This window comes from Lagopus muta, chromosome 3 (genome assembly GCF_023343835.1).
Source record: "Lagopus muta isolate bLagMut1 chromosome 3, bLagMut1 primary, whole genome shotgun sequence".
Taxonomy (NCBI): Eukaryota; Metazoa; Chordata; class Aves; order Galliformes; family Phasianidae; genus Lagopus; species Lagopus muta.
In genome coordinates, this window is record NC_064435.1 from 41218389 (window position 1) to 41236751 (window position 18363).

The 18363-nt window shown below is 42.3% G+C and overlaps 1 protein-coding gene across 2 annotated transcripts in view; it reads left to right on the forward strand.

Moving 5' to 3' along the window:
• The window catches only part of PRKDC (protein kinase, DNA-activated, catalytic subunit), an 83883-nt gene extending 65520 nt beyond the window's left edge, over window positions 1-18363 (forward strand). The window contains exons 69-86 of one of the 2 annotated variants that reach the window (XM_048938537.1): window positions 633-822; window positions 2057-2231; window positions 2314-2504; window positions 3780-3960; window positions 4487-4647; window positions 5836-6047; window positions 7169-7256; window positions 7911-8054; window positions 9455-9659; window positions 10205-10272; window positions 10533-10753; window positions 11049-11141; window positions 13130-13219; window positions 14470-14541; window positions 14627-14828; window positions 15300-15488; window positions 16076-16215; window positions 17199-18363. In XM_048938537.1, the coding sequence (XP_048794494.1) occupies window positions 633-822; window positions 2057-2231; window positions 2314-2504; window positions 3780-3960; window positions 4487-4647; window positions 5836-6047; window positions 7169-7256; window positions 7911-8054; window positions 9455-9659; window positions 10205-10272; window positions 10533-10753; window positions 11049-11141; window positions 13130-13219; window positions 14470-14541; window positions 14627-14828; window positions 15300-15488; window positions 16076-16215; window positions 17199-17403 (2827 nt within the window). In that variant the 3' untranslated portion in view covers window positions 17404-18363. The remainder of the gene's footprint in view (window positions 1-632; window positions 823-2056; window positions 2232-2313; window positions 2505-3779; window positions 3961-4486; window positions 4648-5835; window positions 6048-7168; window positions 7257-7910; window positions 8055-9454; window positions 9660-10204; window positions 10273-10532; window positions 10754-11048; window positions 11142-13129; window positions 13220-14469; window positions 14542-14626; window positions 14829-15299; window positions 15489-16075; window positions 16216-17198) is intronic. The other variant, XM_048938538.1, reaches the window with a different exon arrangement.

Here is an 18363-nt window from a genome sequence, read left to right on the forward strand (position 1 = left end):
GATGATTGAACTGGGTTATCTTGGAGGTCTTTTCCAACCCTTGTGATTCTGTAATTTTTTTCCTGCACTGAGTAACAGCCTACATGATAAGAGATGCTATTGAATTAGATTGGATTAATTGTAGAATAAAAAGGAGTTAGCACTGGTTCACGCAATTCTGTTTTAAGAATCTGAGTACAGTCACTACCTTTTTTTTTTTCTTCTGCAATGTAGATTTTAAAGTGCCTTGTTTACATGCCTCAGCATTGTATATACTGAATTCCTGCTTTGCATGAAACACAGCCTGGCACACTTCTGTCAGTTTGGAACTGAAGCTATGGCTAGGTGAACTTGGAGGTGGTTGTAGCTATGCTTAAAAGAACAAACCAACAGAAGATCCCACTCTATTAGGAATGTTTTCCGCTACTTAATCTCATTGATTAAAGATCCTGGAATGCTCTCAGGGTCAACCTGTCCCTGGTTGTTACGTTGAGACTCCTTGCAGAGTACGTTTATCCTTTACTAAATGTGAAATTACTATAATTTGCCATTTCTTCTTAGCTTTTTTTCTCTTGCTGTCAAAGTTCAACGCTTTGGGACATATATTCCCTTGCCTGGGTGCCAGAGTGATTTGTGCTCTTGTCATTGTGCAGGTGCTTCTTTCTTGATAAGCTGCAAGAGAAATTTCTCTGTGATCAGGCCAATGATAGTATGGAGGTGGATGAAGAAAGTGGTGTTGGAGACCAAATGGAAGTAGATCAACAGGATGAAGACATTCACTCAATGATTAGAAGCTGCAAATTTAACATGAAACTGAAGATGATAGAAAGTGCCAGGAAACAGGTGCCTACTGTCTGCTAGCTTCCAATTTTGTGAGAAAATACGAACTGAAAACATCCTAAGTTTACTAGAGTGCATTTTAGCAAGGGCAGAGCTTGTCTCTGCTTGATCCTGTTGTCCAGGTCATTTTGAAAGCTCAAGAAATTCAGCTCTTCAGAGAGAGAAAACAGATAAAAGTTAATTAAAAACTTGATAATATGTCATTACTGGAAATGTGCCTGAAGGCCCCTTTGATCCACAGATGGTTTCTGACGCTGAAGTGCAGATAAAGTATCTTAGTCATTAATGGATAGGATGCTTGTTGCCAAACAATATGCTCTCTTATTTACAAACAATCTCTTCTATACAGGAACACAAACTAAATTCAGATTGACTCAATATCATTCACTTCAGTCAAGACTGGTAAAACATTCAGGGATTTATTTTCATCGTGGTTTTCATTAATATTGTGATTAGATATTGGGGCTAGCATTTATATAAAAAGCTAAAGCTGACTGACTTAGAAATTTTGTTTTGGATCTGACTTCTACAATTACTTTGGTATTTCAAGCTCAAGACAAGACCAGAAATATTCAAGTCCAAGTCTCCCTGTTCTTCGGAGATCCTGCAAAAATCTACAGTCAGTGTCAGGGTTGATTTTAAGCACTGTAAATGGCCAAATATAACAGCAGTGCTCTGCAGGCTGTTCATTTCTGAAGGAAAAAAATAAAACAATAAGGTATCATTCAGTGTTACTATAGAAAAGTTTCATCCAGTCACAGGCATAATACGTAAGCAATGTGCTTGATTATAAACTGAGTTACACTATCCATATGTGTTTGTGCTGCAGAACAGTTAATATCTATTTCATTATGCAGGTAAAATTATTTTAATTTTCTCAGTTTTTCCCAACCTCTGTGCTTTTTTCCTTTTCAAGTTTCTCCATTAGCATAAATCTGTGTTTTCAGTATGACACCAATCAAGCAGCTGCCCTCTCTTCACAGAGTCATGGAATCTTTAGAGTTGGAGGGGACTTCTGAGGGCCATCTAATCTAATGAACAGGAACTCCACAGCTAGATCAAGTTGCCCAGGGACTTAATTCACCCTTGCCTTGAAAGTCTCCAGGGATGGGGCATCAACCACATCTTACTATAGCTTTGCTTATTTTAATGAAATCCTCCCATCTCTTAATCCGATTACAGAAAGATATTCTTTTCAGACATGTTATTTGAAAAATCTGTCTTACTCTGAATACAGAACAGCTTCTCCGTTGCCAAGAAGCTTCTGAAGGACCTGCGCAGAGAGGCCAGAACGAGGGAGGACTGGCTGGTGAGGTGGAACTGTGCCTACTGCCGCTTCGTGCATAGCTGCAGCCAGAGCCAGAGTTGTCCTGAACGAGTGCTTTCTGTGTTAAAAACCATCTCCCTACTCGGTAACACGCTTTGCTTTGCTTTGTTTATTATACAAAGCTGCTTTGTTGTCAAATTGCTGACTTTGTTTTTGAACTCCAACAGAAGATACCAAGTCAGACTACCTTAATGAGAACATAATGGCCTTCCGAAACCAGAATCTTCTGCTGGGTACTACGTACCACATCATGGCCAACACTCTTAGTCAGGATCCAAAATGCTTTGAGCAAATAGAGGAAAAAAAAGCTGGGAAAATATTGGAACTGTCGGGAGAAAGTTCTGAGAGTCCTGCAAAGGTAAAAGGAGGACAGAGGGGGAAGATTTTTGGTATTTCAGTGTAGTGTTCCTGTGCAGGGAAGGATATGGATCGATATAGAGAATATCAAACCCTGCTATTAGCACTGATATCTGCAGGAAAAGCAGCTGCGGAGGTGAGGGCTGTCTGTGGCTGCTGTTCTGGCTGGTTTTTGCTCTCTTGATGTTCTGCATCACTGCAGCCATTTCAATTGGGTGGGAGAACATTCTTGCATTTCTCCATTCCTGTATTTTGTTTGGAAGAGAAAGACATACTGAGTGCACCCACATGACAATGGTAAGAGAAAGTTGAGAACACAAAACTCAAAAGAATACTTCTATTTCCTCTTGGCATTTCTGAGCTGCTTTTTGCTGTCAGACTATCTTATCTCATAAAGAGATCTTTATAATACTGATAACAATACTGTTATGCTTACTTTATTTGAATAGTTCTAGTGATAAAGGGAAGAGGGTTTTCATTTTGAAGCAGAACATATGCCATCTTTGCGTCTCTTAGAGAAGTGCACATTTGAAGATCACAGTGGTGGACTGCGCTGCATCTCAAGTCGTATTGGTCTGTCCTTTGGTCTGCCAAATTGTGCTAAGTAAGAATTTAAAGTACTGTGGCTGACTTATTTCTGTTAATTCCTAAAGCCACCATACGGAGTCTTAGATATGAACCATGTCAGTATAAAACAGCAAAAATCAACTCTTCGTTTGTGGCTTTAATGGTAGTTGAAGAAAAGTGGATAGAAACAAGGTTCCTTTCAGTTAAATTCTCATTTCTCATGTTTGTAGAAGCTCAAGCAGAAGTTTAAACTTCATTTGCTAGGTAATTATTAAAAGCATTCTTTGTGAGGAAACCTGAAGGATGAGTGTAAAAGCTTTCTTTTGTGTCAGATGAATCAGATTGGGATATCAGATATTTCTACTAAAGATGAGACTGAAGAGTGTAGCCTTATTTCATATTAACATGAAGCAGTACTCTGACCCTGGCAGTATCCCTCTCTCCACCTGAAGAGCAAGCTGCTTAATTTCAGAGATGGCATTTTTCAGTTGTTCTTACTTTTTCTCCACCCTTTTTATATATCATTTAATAGCTGCAGTGCCTGAGGTGGTTAAGCTTGCCAGCAGCATGAGGATGTGTGCATTTGATTTAAAACATTCATTTGTAAAGAATCTTGCAAAATCCTTCATTACATGAGCTGTGTTAGAAAAGTATGATCAATGTGATATATATATATTTATATATTTTTTCCCTTATGGTTAAATTTCAGATATTAGCAGGTCTGAACAAGAGAGCTTTTCAGTGTTTCAGCAGCGCTGCAAGGAAGTCTGAAGAAGAAGTGCAGTCCCTCTCCATGGAACACGTTGACGTGAAGGGAGTTATTGATGCATATATGACTTTGGTTGGTTTCTGTGACCAGCATCTGCGCAAGGAAGAAGAAGGCTCACTTGGTTAGTTGGGGTTTCCCCTGAGCACGTGAGATGGATTTATCTCTCTTTGGCTCGTTTGTGAGCTTTCGTGATACCCAGGAGGAGATCTCCCTGAGCAATGCAGCTTGGGTTTAAATGGAACACTTTGTCCTCCAGTCCAACAGTATTGGTAGTCCTATTGTTTGTTCTTTTTTCCCCACTGCAACTGCTAGCTTTGGTGCTAGTGAACCACTTGTAATCTCCCTCTGGTGAGATATATATCATATCCAGCAGATGGTTCCCTTGTTCCTTCTCAGACCACACCACCAGTTCTGTTCTTAAAGTAGGCTGGTTACCAGAGGTGATGCAGCTTTCCCATGAAGTTAATCCTTGCCATCCCCAAGTTGGTGGTTTGCACAGCTCAAACAGATGAGAAGGAGAACAAAGTAAAAATACAAAATGCACCGGAAGAAAAATGCTGAATAGTGGAGAAGAATGTTCCAGATGATCAAAGCCATGAAGCAAGAGATGGTGTTTCTGATAACTTTTGTTTAATATCTCTTGGCAGAAATTAACAGTGCAGATCTGCAGCTATTCCCAGCTATTGTGGTGGAGAAAATGATAAAAGCTTTGAAACTGAACTCCAGAGAAGCCAGGCTGAGGTTTCCTCGACTGCTACAAATAATTGAAAGATATCCAGCAGAGACACTGGGTCTGGTGACACGAGAGGTGAGTTGCTTCCATTCTCCTGGCAGCCAGTGTTGCTGTAAATGGAATTTAAAATGTGGGAGGTGGGGGTTGGATGGACAGAGAGGTTATGCTGGTGAATTTTGCTGCAAGTGAACCAGATAAATTTTAGCTTTGTTCCTTGTTCTTCTCTGGCTTGTTGAGTGTAATTAATATGGTCACAAGTTTTTTAAAGTTGAATTTTTGTCATTGTACTGATTCCAAATATTAGTTTGAGAGCTGCTGGAAAAGTGAATTTTTTTTTTTTTCCTGAACCATCTGCATGGGCTGATAAAACTGGATTGGATAAAGAGAGTTGTGTCTGTAGGCTTTCCCCCTACGTGCAGGAAACCACCAGCTTCTCCACTTGTTTTCCACTTCTCCCATCTCTCTCTGTCCTGCTTCATTGAGCAGAGCTTTACTGCAGCTTCAAGTCATTTGTATTTCCCACTTCCTCCCTTCCATTTCCTGTTCCTTTATTACAGCTGGATGCCAGGATGTCATGTGCCTTCCCTTCTGTGTCATGGCACAGATAAGCTGAGCTCTCTTTGGCTCGCGCCCGCTCCTGTCTTGGCTTGCCTGTGTTTTCAAGCCTGTTTCATCATGCTGGTGCTCAGAGTGCTTCCTCTGCCCTGTCAGAGGGAAAACTTAAGGTGTGAGAGTGGCAGAAGTATGGCATACTTACCTCAAGAGACCAAAAACATAGCAAACATGGGTGAAGTGGACATGGTGTGGCTACAGTGGAACTCTGGTGGTAAACCAGAACCTGATTCGTGCCCCAGCCAATAAACCTCACCCACAAGAGAAGTTCTTTGGGTGTTTTTGTCCTCACCTCTCTTTCAGTGCAGTGAACTCTGGCAATTCATTAAACTTAAACTCCATTAGAAAGGTAGGAAGCGATGAGGCGGGAAGAGGAGTCAGAGTCCATCCTGTTGTCATCACAAGCAAAGAGAATGTAGTATTCATTTCAAAATTGATATGAGCCTTTGCAATGGGACACCTATGTAGTAGTAGCAGTAGTTGTAGTAATGAAGCTCTGCTTCAGTGGGAGATGTTTTGTGAAGGTAGTTGATGTTCTCTGTTTTACTTTTGTGTTTGTCTGTCAAGCTGGGACACGGAGCAATTTTGGTTGTTTGCTCTGTTTGGTAGCCATAAGGATGACCAGCATTGAAAGCAGTGTCTGTTTTGCAGCTTTCTTCAGTTCCCTGCTGGCAGTTCATCGGTTGGATTAGCCAGATGATGGCACTCCTTGACAAGGATGAAGCAGTGGCTGTGCAGCACACTGTTGAAGAGATCGCAGATACCTACCCGCAGGCAATCATCTACCCGTTCATGATCAGCAGTGAGAGTTTCTGCTTCAAAGATACCGCAGCAGGCTGTAAGAACAAGGACTTCGTAGCAAGGTGAATCTGTGATCAGCAGTTCTTTGTGTATTTTGGATGCAGGTGTGGATGGGTTTGTTTTAAAGAAACAGTTTTCTTCAGGAAGCATGAGAGAGGCATTAGGGGGCAGTCCCACACACACTGTGCTTTGATTCAAAGGCATAGGGAAAATCAGTGCATGAACTCGCTCAGCATTAGACACGCTCAGGTAGGCAGCCTGATTGCTTACAGCAGTATTGAGTACATGGAGTCCCCAGACTGTGGGAAGTTGGAAGATTGTGGAGAAGGAACTCCTTTTTCCTGGGAGCTCTGTGTTAGTTGAAAGTTTCTTCTTCCTTTTCCTGCTCTGCTGAGGCTGAAGGGAAACCTGGTGCATGATTATATTTCTGCTGCAGTAGATTTCACAGCAGTGACAGCCAAAACCCATCAGGGATGGAGACAGAGCTGGCTTGGACACTTTGAGTCTTTCTAACACCAGGAGAGAGAGCAGGGATGTTTGAATAGAATAAAGGCTCCCACCACATTTCAGAGATTGACAGTGAAATGGGTGAACATTATCTTCTGGGAAACAGCAGCTTTCCATTGGTTTCTTCTCCGCTTGCTCAGTGCACAGTACGAGCCTTCAAGCCCTACCTTCCCCACCTTGCCATGCAGTAAAACCTAAATTAATCCCCAGGCAAAAGTCAGCTTGTGTCACACAGTGCTGTAGAACTGCTACAACAATTTTAGGTGTTCCATTGCATTTTCTCAAATTTCTGATGTACTTGCTGAAAATCTTAGTGTAAAACTAGAAGGGAAAGGCTTGTGCTTCACAAACTTTATTGTCCTTGAATAACTGTCCTGACAGGTCTTGTTAAATGCCAGTTTCTGTTGTAAGAGTGCTAACCACTACCCCACCAAGTGGCAGTTTTTTATAGCAGGGCACTTAATTACCAAGAAATTAGGAGCAGCACAGTGAGGACAGCCAATAATTAACACTTATACAGCCCAGGAGAATTGAGTCGTCCTCATTTGTGCCCGCTCCTCCCCCCAAATAGCATTACTCAATTAGTGGATGTAGCAGCTGCTGTGTATCATGGCTTATTGGCAGGCTAGGTGATGGTAGTTTCTGCTGAGTTGTGATGCAGTTCTTTCTTTTAAAGCATCAAGAACAAGTTGGACAGAGGAGGAGTAGTTCAAGATTTTATTCACTCCCTGGAACAGCTCTCTAATCCTGTAATGCTTTTTAAGGTAAAGTGTATTACTGCTTTCCCCCCTTCTTTCCCCACACTGTGCTTAGGAAAGAAAGTGCAGGGTGGAGATGCTACAGCTGCAGGAACTGGTTCTCCCCATAAGACTGGCACCAATGCTAGGGTGCTCTATGAGCTTTTCCTCATGCTGCTCCTCATTCCTTCTGCCAGCTGACTGCTTTGCAGTTATCCTCCTCAGCTTTCTCTTTCTGGGGTCTTTGTGCTGCCCCACAGTCAGTCCTGCTTCATTGTTCCCAAACTGTTACGTTTTAAGAGTTAGTGTTTATGGGCATTACAGTTTCTGTCTGCTGGGGTCCTTATGCCCTTTGCCTGCTCACTGCTGAATGCCCCTGCCTGCATTGTGAACCTGCTGTGTCAAGAACTCTCTCGTTTAGTGTTTGATCTGACTGTTGGCCCTATGGGGGCTTTCTTAATTTGTACCAGACACTGTGGTCGTAAACATCGTTATGTTAGAAAGTAGAGATGTTTTTCTCAAGGAACAGGAGAGGAGAATGTTTGCACAGACTTTTGTTTGCTTATCTGACGTTCAAAAGACATGTTAATTGACTGTTAGTACATGCAGTAACCCAAGTGCAATCTGAACCAATTACCAACGAGTTTTTGTCAGCGCTCATCTGATTCCTTCTGCTTTCAGGACTGGGTTGAGGATGTCAGAAATGAACTTGTAAAAACTCAGAGGAATAAAAGTAAACTTAAGGAAATGTATGAAGGAATGTACAAGAATTTGGGAGATGTGAAGACTCCTGGCCTTGGATGGCTGAGGAAACAGTTTGTTCAGGTACGCATGGTGACTGCATAGCACTGGCACTAGCACTGTGTGCTTCTGTAAAAGGCTCTAGCAAGTCAAAGGAGAGGAGCCAGATCACAGCTTCCACATGTGCAGCAGGACTAGGTGAAGCAAGAGATGGAGTTTAGGACTTCAGGATTTCATTGTTGGGAGCTATGGAGCTGGATTGGCTCAGCTTTCCCTCATGACCGCCCCACAGGCTTTGTGGTCCTGCTGCCTGCCCCAGGTCCTCAGCCAGGGATTCTCTGTGATCATGAGCAGAGATCTGGAACTACAGAAAGGATTTTGCAAAATGAATTGAGATCTAGAAGAGTGAGAGTTGGTGTAAAGAAGAAGAAGAAGAAAAAAAAAAAAAAAATGATGTGTGAAGAAGAAAAAAGCACAAACCCAAGTCTAATTTGCATGTAAATTGTTTGGGTCTGAGCTGATTTGATTATTGCAACTCAAGAGCAAGCTCTTGATTTGTGATAGTTCTGTGGAAACATCAGCTGTGAAGAGTCAAGAGCCAGCAGGAAAGCTTAATGAGTGTAAGTTGTTGTTAAGACAAATTATTGATCTATCCATTCACATAGCAGCCTTATCAGACCCACAACTTCACAGAGTCATAGAATCCTTAGATTTGGAAGGGATCTTTAAAGATCATCTAGTCCAACTCTTGCAATGAACAGGACAACTGGCCTTTGTCCTGTTTTTGACCCTTATGCTTTTCTCATCTGGAAGAACTCCACTACTGGCATCAGAAGTCCTTGATTAAACTGCCACAGTTAAGAAATCACATCTATGAATGGCTTATTGAGGGAATGTGTGAATAATTGTATTTTGGGAGCCAGGAGATAAGACCACAGGTCTTGTAGCTTAAGGTGTGCTTTGAAAATGAGGGAATGGGAGGTACTGTCCCAGATCCTGCTGAGAGTGAAAATGTTCTGGATCAGTTCAGTTGTCTCTTGGACTAGGTAGGAGTTGGACTTGATGATCTTCTGGGCCTCTTCCAACTCTGGATATTCTGTGATTCTCTAAGTGTAACAAGCAGCATTATTGATATGCTGACCCAGAATCCAGCTGTAGCTGGAAGAGGGAAAGAGGGATAGGCTTCTGGTTTAGACATAGCAAAAAGGTTTGTGGTCCAATTCTGTGGAGCTCTGGTATCATCGGGGTTGGGAACTGTCAGTATTTCTGTTGCTAGCAGCTGGTGGGGGTCTATGAAACAGGCATTGTAAGGGTTCTGACAGGATAGAAATTGATGGAGGAAAAGATTTGGAGCAGGAGAAAGATGGAAATGTTTCAGGAGGACAGATGAAACTGTGTGTCTGGATGGGAAGGTACTGTTGTAGTGTTCCTGGGGAGTTCCAAGCACTGTCCTAATGGAATTCATGTCTGTGAATGAACCTCAGGCTTTTGGGAAGGATTTTGACAGTCATTTTGGAAAAGGCGGTTCAAAGCTGTTGAATATGAAGGCCAGTGATTTTAATGAGATCACAACATCTCTTCTCACAAAAATGAACAAAACCCATAAAGAACCTGCAAACCTGAAAGAGTGTTCACCATGGATGAGTGAATTCAGAGCTGAGTTCTTGAGGAATGAGCTGGAGGTCCCTGGTAAGTTCCCTTTCAGTGGTGATGTTGGAAATGTCTCATCCAAGAAAGCTGCTGCTTCTGACTCTGCTGCTTATGTTGGCTGTGTGGCCCTTCGTTCTCGCCTTGCACAGAGGTATTCTGAAATAACTGTTACTCAATCTCTTAAATCTGTTCTTCCGATTTAAAAAAAAAAAAAAACTATCCAAAATCACATCTCTAACCTGAAGCATTCTTTTAAAGGCGTGATTCCAGGAAAATCTGAGGGTTAGATCTAATATATGCTTAATTCAAATTCAGCAAGGATGTTTCCTCTCAAAATATTAAGATTTGAAAATCTAACTGCTAAAGAAGGGAAGTCTACTGGTAATTTGAAGATAAAAATGTGTAATGAAAATGGGTTTTTATGTATTTTCATATATTTTCTTGAAAGATATAATTTTGTCAATTGAACAAAATATTTAGAAGAGTTTTTTTCTATTATTAAACACACTTTAAAAAATACTGCTGATACTATTGAAAAGCAAACTGTGTCAATTTTTCCTTTCCTCATCCCCACCCCCCCACAGGTCAGTACGATGGGAAGGGAAAACCTCTGCCAGAGTACCATGTGAAGATCTCTGGGTTTGATGAACGGGTATGTTGGTGAGCTTGAGTTCCAGTTCTGGTGTTATGCACCTGTGGCCATATTCGGTCTGGAGAATTTGACAATAGAAAGGTGGTTGCTGTGTACACATCTAGGAGCACTTAAATGCTGTTTTGCAGAACTTTCTTCGGTCTTTGAGATTGAGCAACTTCATTGTGCCATCTGGGAACGCCAGAGAGGCTTAATTTCAGTAGCGATTCTGTCAGACCAAATCTTGTGTCACAAATACTTGTTTTTTCCTGTCTTCCAAGATAATGGTGTTGGAATCCTTGAGGAAACCCAAGCGCATAACAATCCGAGGCAGCGATGAGCAGGAGCATCCTTTTCTTGTCAAAGGTGGAGAAGACCTGCGACAAGACCAACGCGTTGAGCAGCTGTTTGATGTAATGAACATCGTCCTTTCCCGAGATGCTGCCTGCAGCCAAAGGAATATGCAGTTGAAAACTTACCAGGTCATCCCCATGACCACAAGGTAGGATTTTATCTTGAAGGGGCAGAAATTCTTATAATAACATCTGTTGTTGCAGTGTTGGAAAGTACGGTCTTTGTGTGCCAGATTCTGCTTCAGGAGTGTTTTGGGTCTTGGCTTGCTTTTGTATTTATTTTTTTCCTTTTGAAACTGCTTTGTCTGGAAACTGTATCTCAGAGTATATTTAAATTGGCAGCTTTCTTCGGTCTTTTAGCAGACATTAGAATGCATTGCTTCCAATTCTGTGTTGTTCTGACTCTAACCTACTTGTTCATGTATCTGATTACTTTTGTTCCAGGCTGGGACTCATCAAGTGGCTGGAAAATACCTGTACTTTGAAAGAATTCCTGAGGAACAGCATGACTGAAGAGGAATACACCAACTATAACAGGTGATGTTTGGCTTTGCTGTCTCTTCTAAAGGGATTCCTGCTAATGGATTCATTGTGATACTGACCATCTTGTGGCCTCTTGTTTCCTTTATTTAAAGCAAAGAAAAAAAAGTACCTATAAGCAAGGAGGCACTCTGTACTTCCTGACCCAAATTAGTAATTAGCAACTGTTTGTTTAATGAGTACCGCTGTACCTGGAATATCCTCCACCCAGCTTGTTTAAACAAGAGGCTTATAATCGTGTGTGACGTCGTTATCATCACCATTTCCTTATCAGCAGATTGATTTTTTACAAGCGAAGGATTTTGATCTCCTGATTTGATCGGGCAGGAAATGGACGTCGGTCAGCAAGGGGAGGAGAGGAGATGGGGGAGCAGAGACAGACCCGTTCAGAGGCTGCATTCAGCAGTGAGTCCAGGATGGAGGAAATTGGCAGATATGCAAAACACAGCTGTGAAAGAACATTGTCTCTGGCTGTGTACAAAGGCTGGATGTGAATAAGTGAGCTTTATGTCTCCTGCTTGTAATCAAAGGATGAATATTTGTAAAATGGGTTGATTTTAGCATGTCAGCCTGGAAGTTTCTATATATTCAATTTCTGTCCTGGAATTTAGAAACGTGGGTTCATTTACTGACTTCTTTCCTTAGTGCATGCTCTCTGTTTGGGCATGTCCAAGAGTTGTCATCAGTTATTTTTACTAGTTCTCGTTCTTACTGGAGGAAGTTCCAGTGTGCAGGTTGGACTGCAAAGAGCCTTTGTTTCTATAGTTGATTTTTGACTGAGCGTTTAGGAATTACTACAGTTCTCTCATCACTGGTATCTAGTTTGTTTCAGTGAGCAACAGCGTTAATGTTGATCCCACTTCAGTTACTGAAAGAGGAAGAGGACTTGCTTGGAAGCTTCTCATTAGGAGAGGTTTCTAATACTCTAAATGTAAATTATCCGTATCTTTCTAAAAAACAGTTGATGATTTATCACACACAGAGTTTTGTTATTGTGTATGGACTTGAAACTCTTCAGCTGAATCAGTTAGGACACTTGTACTGAGCTGTGGATGAACAGCAGCACTCCTAAAGGAGGACTCTGAAATTCTTACAGGCAGTATTTCAGTTGGAGCGAGGGTGAATAAATGCCTGAAGTTTTCAAGTCTTTTGTCCAAAGTGATGGGCTACTCAGTCTATAAATGGCAAATATTTCTTAAATGAAAAGGATCTCTATATCTCTGAATATGGCTAGCAGGTTTAGTGGGCATGATATTGATGGGCTGATGGTTGGAAAAGACTACTGAGCTCATCTAGTTCAACCTTATTGTTCTGGAGGGAGAACAGATGGCTGTTCAACTCAGTTGCTGTTTCTGTAGAACAGACCAGTTCTACAGCAGTTTAATGGCTAGCATAATAATGTATGCAGATAAGATGAGAGGGGAAAAAACAGTTGTAGGTAGTGTAACTAATGAAGTCTGGATTAATACTTAAGTCCTCCAAGTTCCCTTTCCTTCCCTCCTATACATGCTGAAAAGATAACAGACTGCCTTCTGCACTCCTTATCTGCTTGGATGGACAAAAAACTGTGTTATGGGGCAGGCAGCATAATGCCTCTCAGGTGGATAAGACCTCATGGTAAAAACATTTTTTCTTCCCTGGAGAGGTTATTTTAGGTCTTTCTTCTCAAGGCAGCTTCTGATTTTTAGGGCACCTGTTGGAAATCGATGTCTTTGAGACATTAATGCCTAATCTTCCATTAAATATGACTGAAATGCATTCAGAACCTGTGGGGAAGGAGATGGATGGATCAACACGTGCACTGCCTGCATATGCATCATTTTCATAGCAAGGATAGAATTAATACAGGTTACAGCTCCCATGCTATATCCCCTGGCTTGTAGCAGTACACGCTCAATCTGCAGATATTCAGGTACAGAATTGGTAAGATAATGCAGAGAAATCAACCTTATCATTTTTTCTTTTTTTCCTTCCTATGTCCACAGCCGAAAAGGACCTCGTGCTGCCTATAATGACTGGCTGTCCAAAATGGGTGGGAAGGCACAAGGCTTATCTCGATACTCTGCTATGTACAAGTAAGTTTTAGGACAACTGCATGTAAAGTATACAGACCATGCACACATACAATTGTAGGACAGCCAGGAAAAAGTAATCTACTCTTATAGTATGCTGCCTAGACCTATTTTTTGCTCGTGTGTTAGACTGCTTTGTCTAACATGAGATGTTCTGCAGGAGGACTTTAGTGCTAATAAAATGCTAGTAGAGTACAGGAATGCTTCCACAAGTTTGCTCACCTCTTTAGGACAGTGTCTAGAAGCAGATGTTCTTCTTCAGCTGTCTTTTCTGGGTATCTTATTCCTGATGATGCTCTCAGGTAGGCTGCCTGAGAGCCAGAGCACCAGCTGAAGTTGGGCAGAGAGAATGCCACTATGATTCACTAATAAGTTCAGAATATGTGATGTGAGCAATTTCTCAAAGGAACTTCTGCACCTGCTCAAGTCTCATACTGTGCTGGGGAAGGAAAGGTTCCCAGTGGAGCATTCTGATGAGCTCATAACCTCCTTAAACAGGTGATGCTTAAACAGAAGCTTCTTGCTTCTTTGGGGAGAGCTTTGACTCGTTTATCTGAGTGTGTCTACATTAACATTTTCATTCAGATCAGGAATGTGCTTTTGGAGTACGTTCCCGGTTACCGCCGCTTCCCTCATGTACTCAGGGACAGCTCAGCGATGCAAGCCAGCGTGTTGCTGCTTTCCAATGAAACTCAGCTGGATGTCTGCCCCAGTGCCTTCACTCTGCTTGTAGCAGTGGACCTGAGCTGGCCCAAAGCAGTCACCCTCCCTCCCCTGGATGTGTGGCATGAGTGTCCTCGGCACCAGCTGTTTTGTCTCCCCTTCTGTGGCACTATTTTCTGGTGTAAATGTGACCTCTGCACATTGCTGAGAAGTTCCACTTAGGCACTAGCTACTCTGCATGGAACAGGTTATCCAACCAGAAAGATTGTATTGCTCCATTAAATCTTAACCCATCTACCTAATGTAGGGGAAAGCAGGCCGAGCTACACACTGCTTCATAGTCAGAAATTTTCATCTCAGAAATAACTGTTTGGAAAAAGAGACGAGGATTTATTTTAATAATTTTGATCTCTGGAGGTCCCTTCCAACCCCTACAATTCTGTGATTCTGTAATAGCAGATAGAATATTTTGGGCAAGCTCTGTGTGTGAGTTGTTATATTGCTTACTGATGGAAATAAACACACAAATGTAGTCACATACATTCCCTGGCTGTTATTTCAGTGGCTGACATTCTTTGGTCAATTTGCAGAAATGCAAGCCGCACAGAAACAGTTACTGCCTTCAAGAGCAGGGAGAACAGTGTTCCAGAAGATGTGCTGCGGTGAGTATGCCTTTAATGACTGCTTGTTGGGAAACAGAAGCTGATGGCTTATCTGCATGCAACAAGTGACTTCTGTTCTGCCCAGGAGAGCCTTTGTGAAGATGAGCACATCTCCTGAAGCTTTCCTGGCTCTGCGGTCCCACTTTGCCAGCTCGCACGCACTGATGTGCATCAGTCACTGGATACTCGGAATTGGAGACAGGCACCTGTCCAACTTCATGATTAACAAGGAGACGGGTGGCATGGTGGGAATAGACTTTGGGCACGCGTTTGGCTCAGCCACGCAGGTATTTGTTGTGTAACTTGTTTGTTACAGCTTTTGCACATGCAATTACAAATGTGTTCTCTGTACTTCAATCTGGGGCTTCCGATTTGCCACCATTGTGATGCAAAATAACCTTTATTTCTAGCTAATAGAATAAAACCTGTTTCCAGGCACTCTCAGGGAAACAGGGAGCTATAGAGTTTCATGTGGAGGGGAGAGGGTGTGAAGAAATAGACTGTCAGTCCATACAGTGGTATTGTTTTACCGTGTGCTTTCAGCCACTGCCACTGGGTGCTCACAGGCAGAGCTGCTATGGCACGGTGTGGCTCTGTTCCACTAAGCTGCACCATTTCACTTCAGTGACAAAGGAGGTTTCAAGGCTCGAAAAGAAGGAAAAAAAGAAACAACAAGCTTGTAACCCTTCTGTCACAAGGTTTCTTACTTTTTGTTTTCTAATTCGTGCTTTCTTTTGGCTGTCCTTCCCATCGGTCAGTTTCTGCCCGTGCCGGAGCTGATGCCTTTCCGCCTGACGCGCCAGTTTGTGAATCTGATGATGCCAGTGAAGGAGTGGGGCCTCATTTACGGTGTGATGGTGCATGCCCTGAGAGCATACCGTGCAGATCCCGATCTCCTCATCAGCACAATGGATGTGTTTGTAAAAGAGCCTTCCCTGGACTGGAAGGTGAGGGGCTTTTTTCTTTCAGTTTTCTTCACGTAAGAACTCTTAAACTGTAGTAAGAACAGCACTGATCCATAAGGAGGCATTTCCTGCTGCTTTGACTCAGTGCTTCTTTTCTTTCTTTGTTATACTGAGCTTATAGAGAAATTGGACTTCATCTAAAATGGCAGCATTCTATAAGTACAATGATGATGGACAAAGAAGAGTTGTCCATGTCTGTGCCGTCAGCATGTTGATCTTTGTCTGCACAATAACCCTAAAAATGTCAGTATCTTTTGATCATGTCACATTGCTTATGGCAGCAGTATAAATACTTTCAGCTTTTTGGACTGATTCATCTAATCAGTGCAGAACTTATACAACAACACTGTATTTATCTAATAATTACAGGGAAAAGAATCTGAAACAAGTTGTATTCAGGTCCACTTGTAAATTAAAGTGTAAATCATAGGCAGTCCAGATACCATCTCAGTGTTTTGCCCTCTACTGCAGCTGCAATGAGGAGCTGCTGCCATGACTTGGACATAAGATGTGGCATCTTAAAGGTCTTTTTATGTACGATAAATAGAGCAAAACTGTTTTCTCTTTAGAACTTTGAACAAAGGCAGCTGAAAAAAGGAGGCACATGGATTAAGGAGATAAACACCGCTGAAGTAAACTGGTACCCTTTGCAAAAAATCAGCTATGTCAAAAGGAAACTTACGGGTGCCAATCCTGCACGAATCACTTGGTAAGATGCTCTCCTATTTCAAACTTCTCCACTAAGAGCTTTGGCACGCTCCTGGGTCAGACTTCGCTCCCTTCAGACAGAATGGCAGTTAGGAAAGAGGAGAGGCAGACAGGGCAGAATTTCACCCACCCTTCTGTCAGAGCCGTTCGGTTCCACGTCGAGCTCTCTTGACACACTGCCAGCCAGAACGTCTCCCCGAGTGCTCTTGCTCCAGCTCAGGCTTCCTGAGCAGTTTTACTGTTCTGGCAGCACACATTCCCACTTGTAAGCTTGCTCAATTTCTCACTTGTCAGATTGCTGTTCTTTGTATTCATCTACACAGCTTTTAGACTAGGGGTAGTATTTAAAAACCAGTGTGCTTCTGCTAGGTAGTTGCTTGAAGCAGAACCTGATCCAGCTGTACAGGAGGCATGGAAGCACACTGCTTTCCAAAAACATCAAATATGGATGTGATGGCGTTCTCAGGTCATTTCTGTCAGTCTGGTCAGGTCTGGCTCAAACTAGAATGTCTTTCAGGCTCAGTTAAAGTACAATTAATCCCTTCCATCCTCTTTTAAAAAGACATTCTGGGTTATTCCAAAAAAGAAAGAATGTAATGAAAGCAAACTTGTTTTAAAACCTTAACATTTCTAAAAAGTGCTCAGGAGTCTCCTGCTGTCAGAGCTGTACTGGAAAAGGCAACAAAATACTCCCTGTAGGCAGAGATGAGTGGAACAAGTGGGGAGATAACTGTGGATGGGAACTGCTGTGTCCTCCTTTCAGTTAAGAGATTTTTTCCCAAATTGAAATATACATGGTAATTATTCACTAATGGAGGACACCAAAAGTCACCAACTTCTGACTGGCCAAGGTGCTGTCAAAGGTAGCTATTGAGCTCCTCACCTTGAAAATAAAGTTGCGCGAATGGTGATGGTGTGCAAAATAAAAACCCCTACCTGTTATTTATTCCTTTTAAGAACTTATTCTTGTGTTCTCAATTTTAGTGATGAGCTGCACCTGGGCTATGAGAAGTCACCTTTTTACAATGACTTTGCAGCTGTTGCTCGTGGCAGCACTGACCATAATATCAGAGCCAAAGAGCCAGAGGATGGACTGTCTGAGGAGAGCCAGGTGCGGTGCCTGATAGACCAAGCGACGGACCCCAATGTCCTCGGCAGGGTGTGGGAAGGATGGGAACCTTGGATGTGAGGCTGCTCTTGAAAGTCCACTCTGATGAGGGGAGGAACCCTCACACACAGCTGCAGCCAGTCCGAATTTTAAGGCCAAGGAGCGAAAAGCCATTTTTATCATCGTCAGTTAACTTGACTAATGCAGGAAATGTTCTTGTACTCAAACAGTGATTTGTTTACATGGTTCTGTAACCAAACAGCTGTATTGGCCTCATGTTAACATCAGTGTGGGAAAAACTGGTGAGGCTTCAGAGCTTGAGGGGCAGTCTGGAAGGTGCTCCAGGCATGCAGACCAGAGCAGGAATTCACACCCTCTACATTTGCAGCCATCCTTTCAGTGAAAGTGCGTGCTTTGTTTGTTTTTGTTTTCCTTCCCAAAGATCTTGCTGGAAACCATTCTGCAGACACATTATTTGTAATTAAAATGGGGAAGTTTTTCTGTCAATAGAAACTGTAAAGCACGTAGTATAACTAACCAGAAAATATCTTTTAATACTAGAGAACACCTGAAGTATCTGGATGGCTGTTTCATTTCTGGGTGATGAGAAAGCAGTGATAGCACCAGTTTGTTACAGCAGTTTGGTTTTTAACATTTAGACATTTTGGCCTGTGACCTCTGTACTTTATAGAGGTCTGCAGTCCTCATTTTTTTATTAATGCCAAATTAACTTTGGAAAGCCAAAGCCAAAAGGAGGCACTGACAGCGCAGCAGAGAACTGCTGCCCAGCGAAGTAATAGCTGTTGCACTTTGGTATTTGCGTGTGACAAAGCTGAGGAACTGTGTGAGGTTTGGCTCTTCTTGTTGGCTGCTCTCGGTAACCTTGGTGGCAGGTACAGCACAGGTGACGAGGGGGCAAGATAGTTCTCTTAAAACATTGTGGTTATTTGTTACCCAGAGTTCAGCGCAGAAGATAACTTCCATTGATGTTTTTAATAATTATCATAAAAGATGTAATAAAAGTGAGTCTTTGCCCTTTCA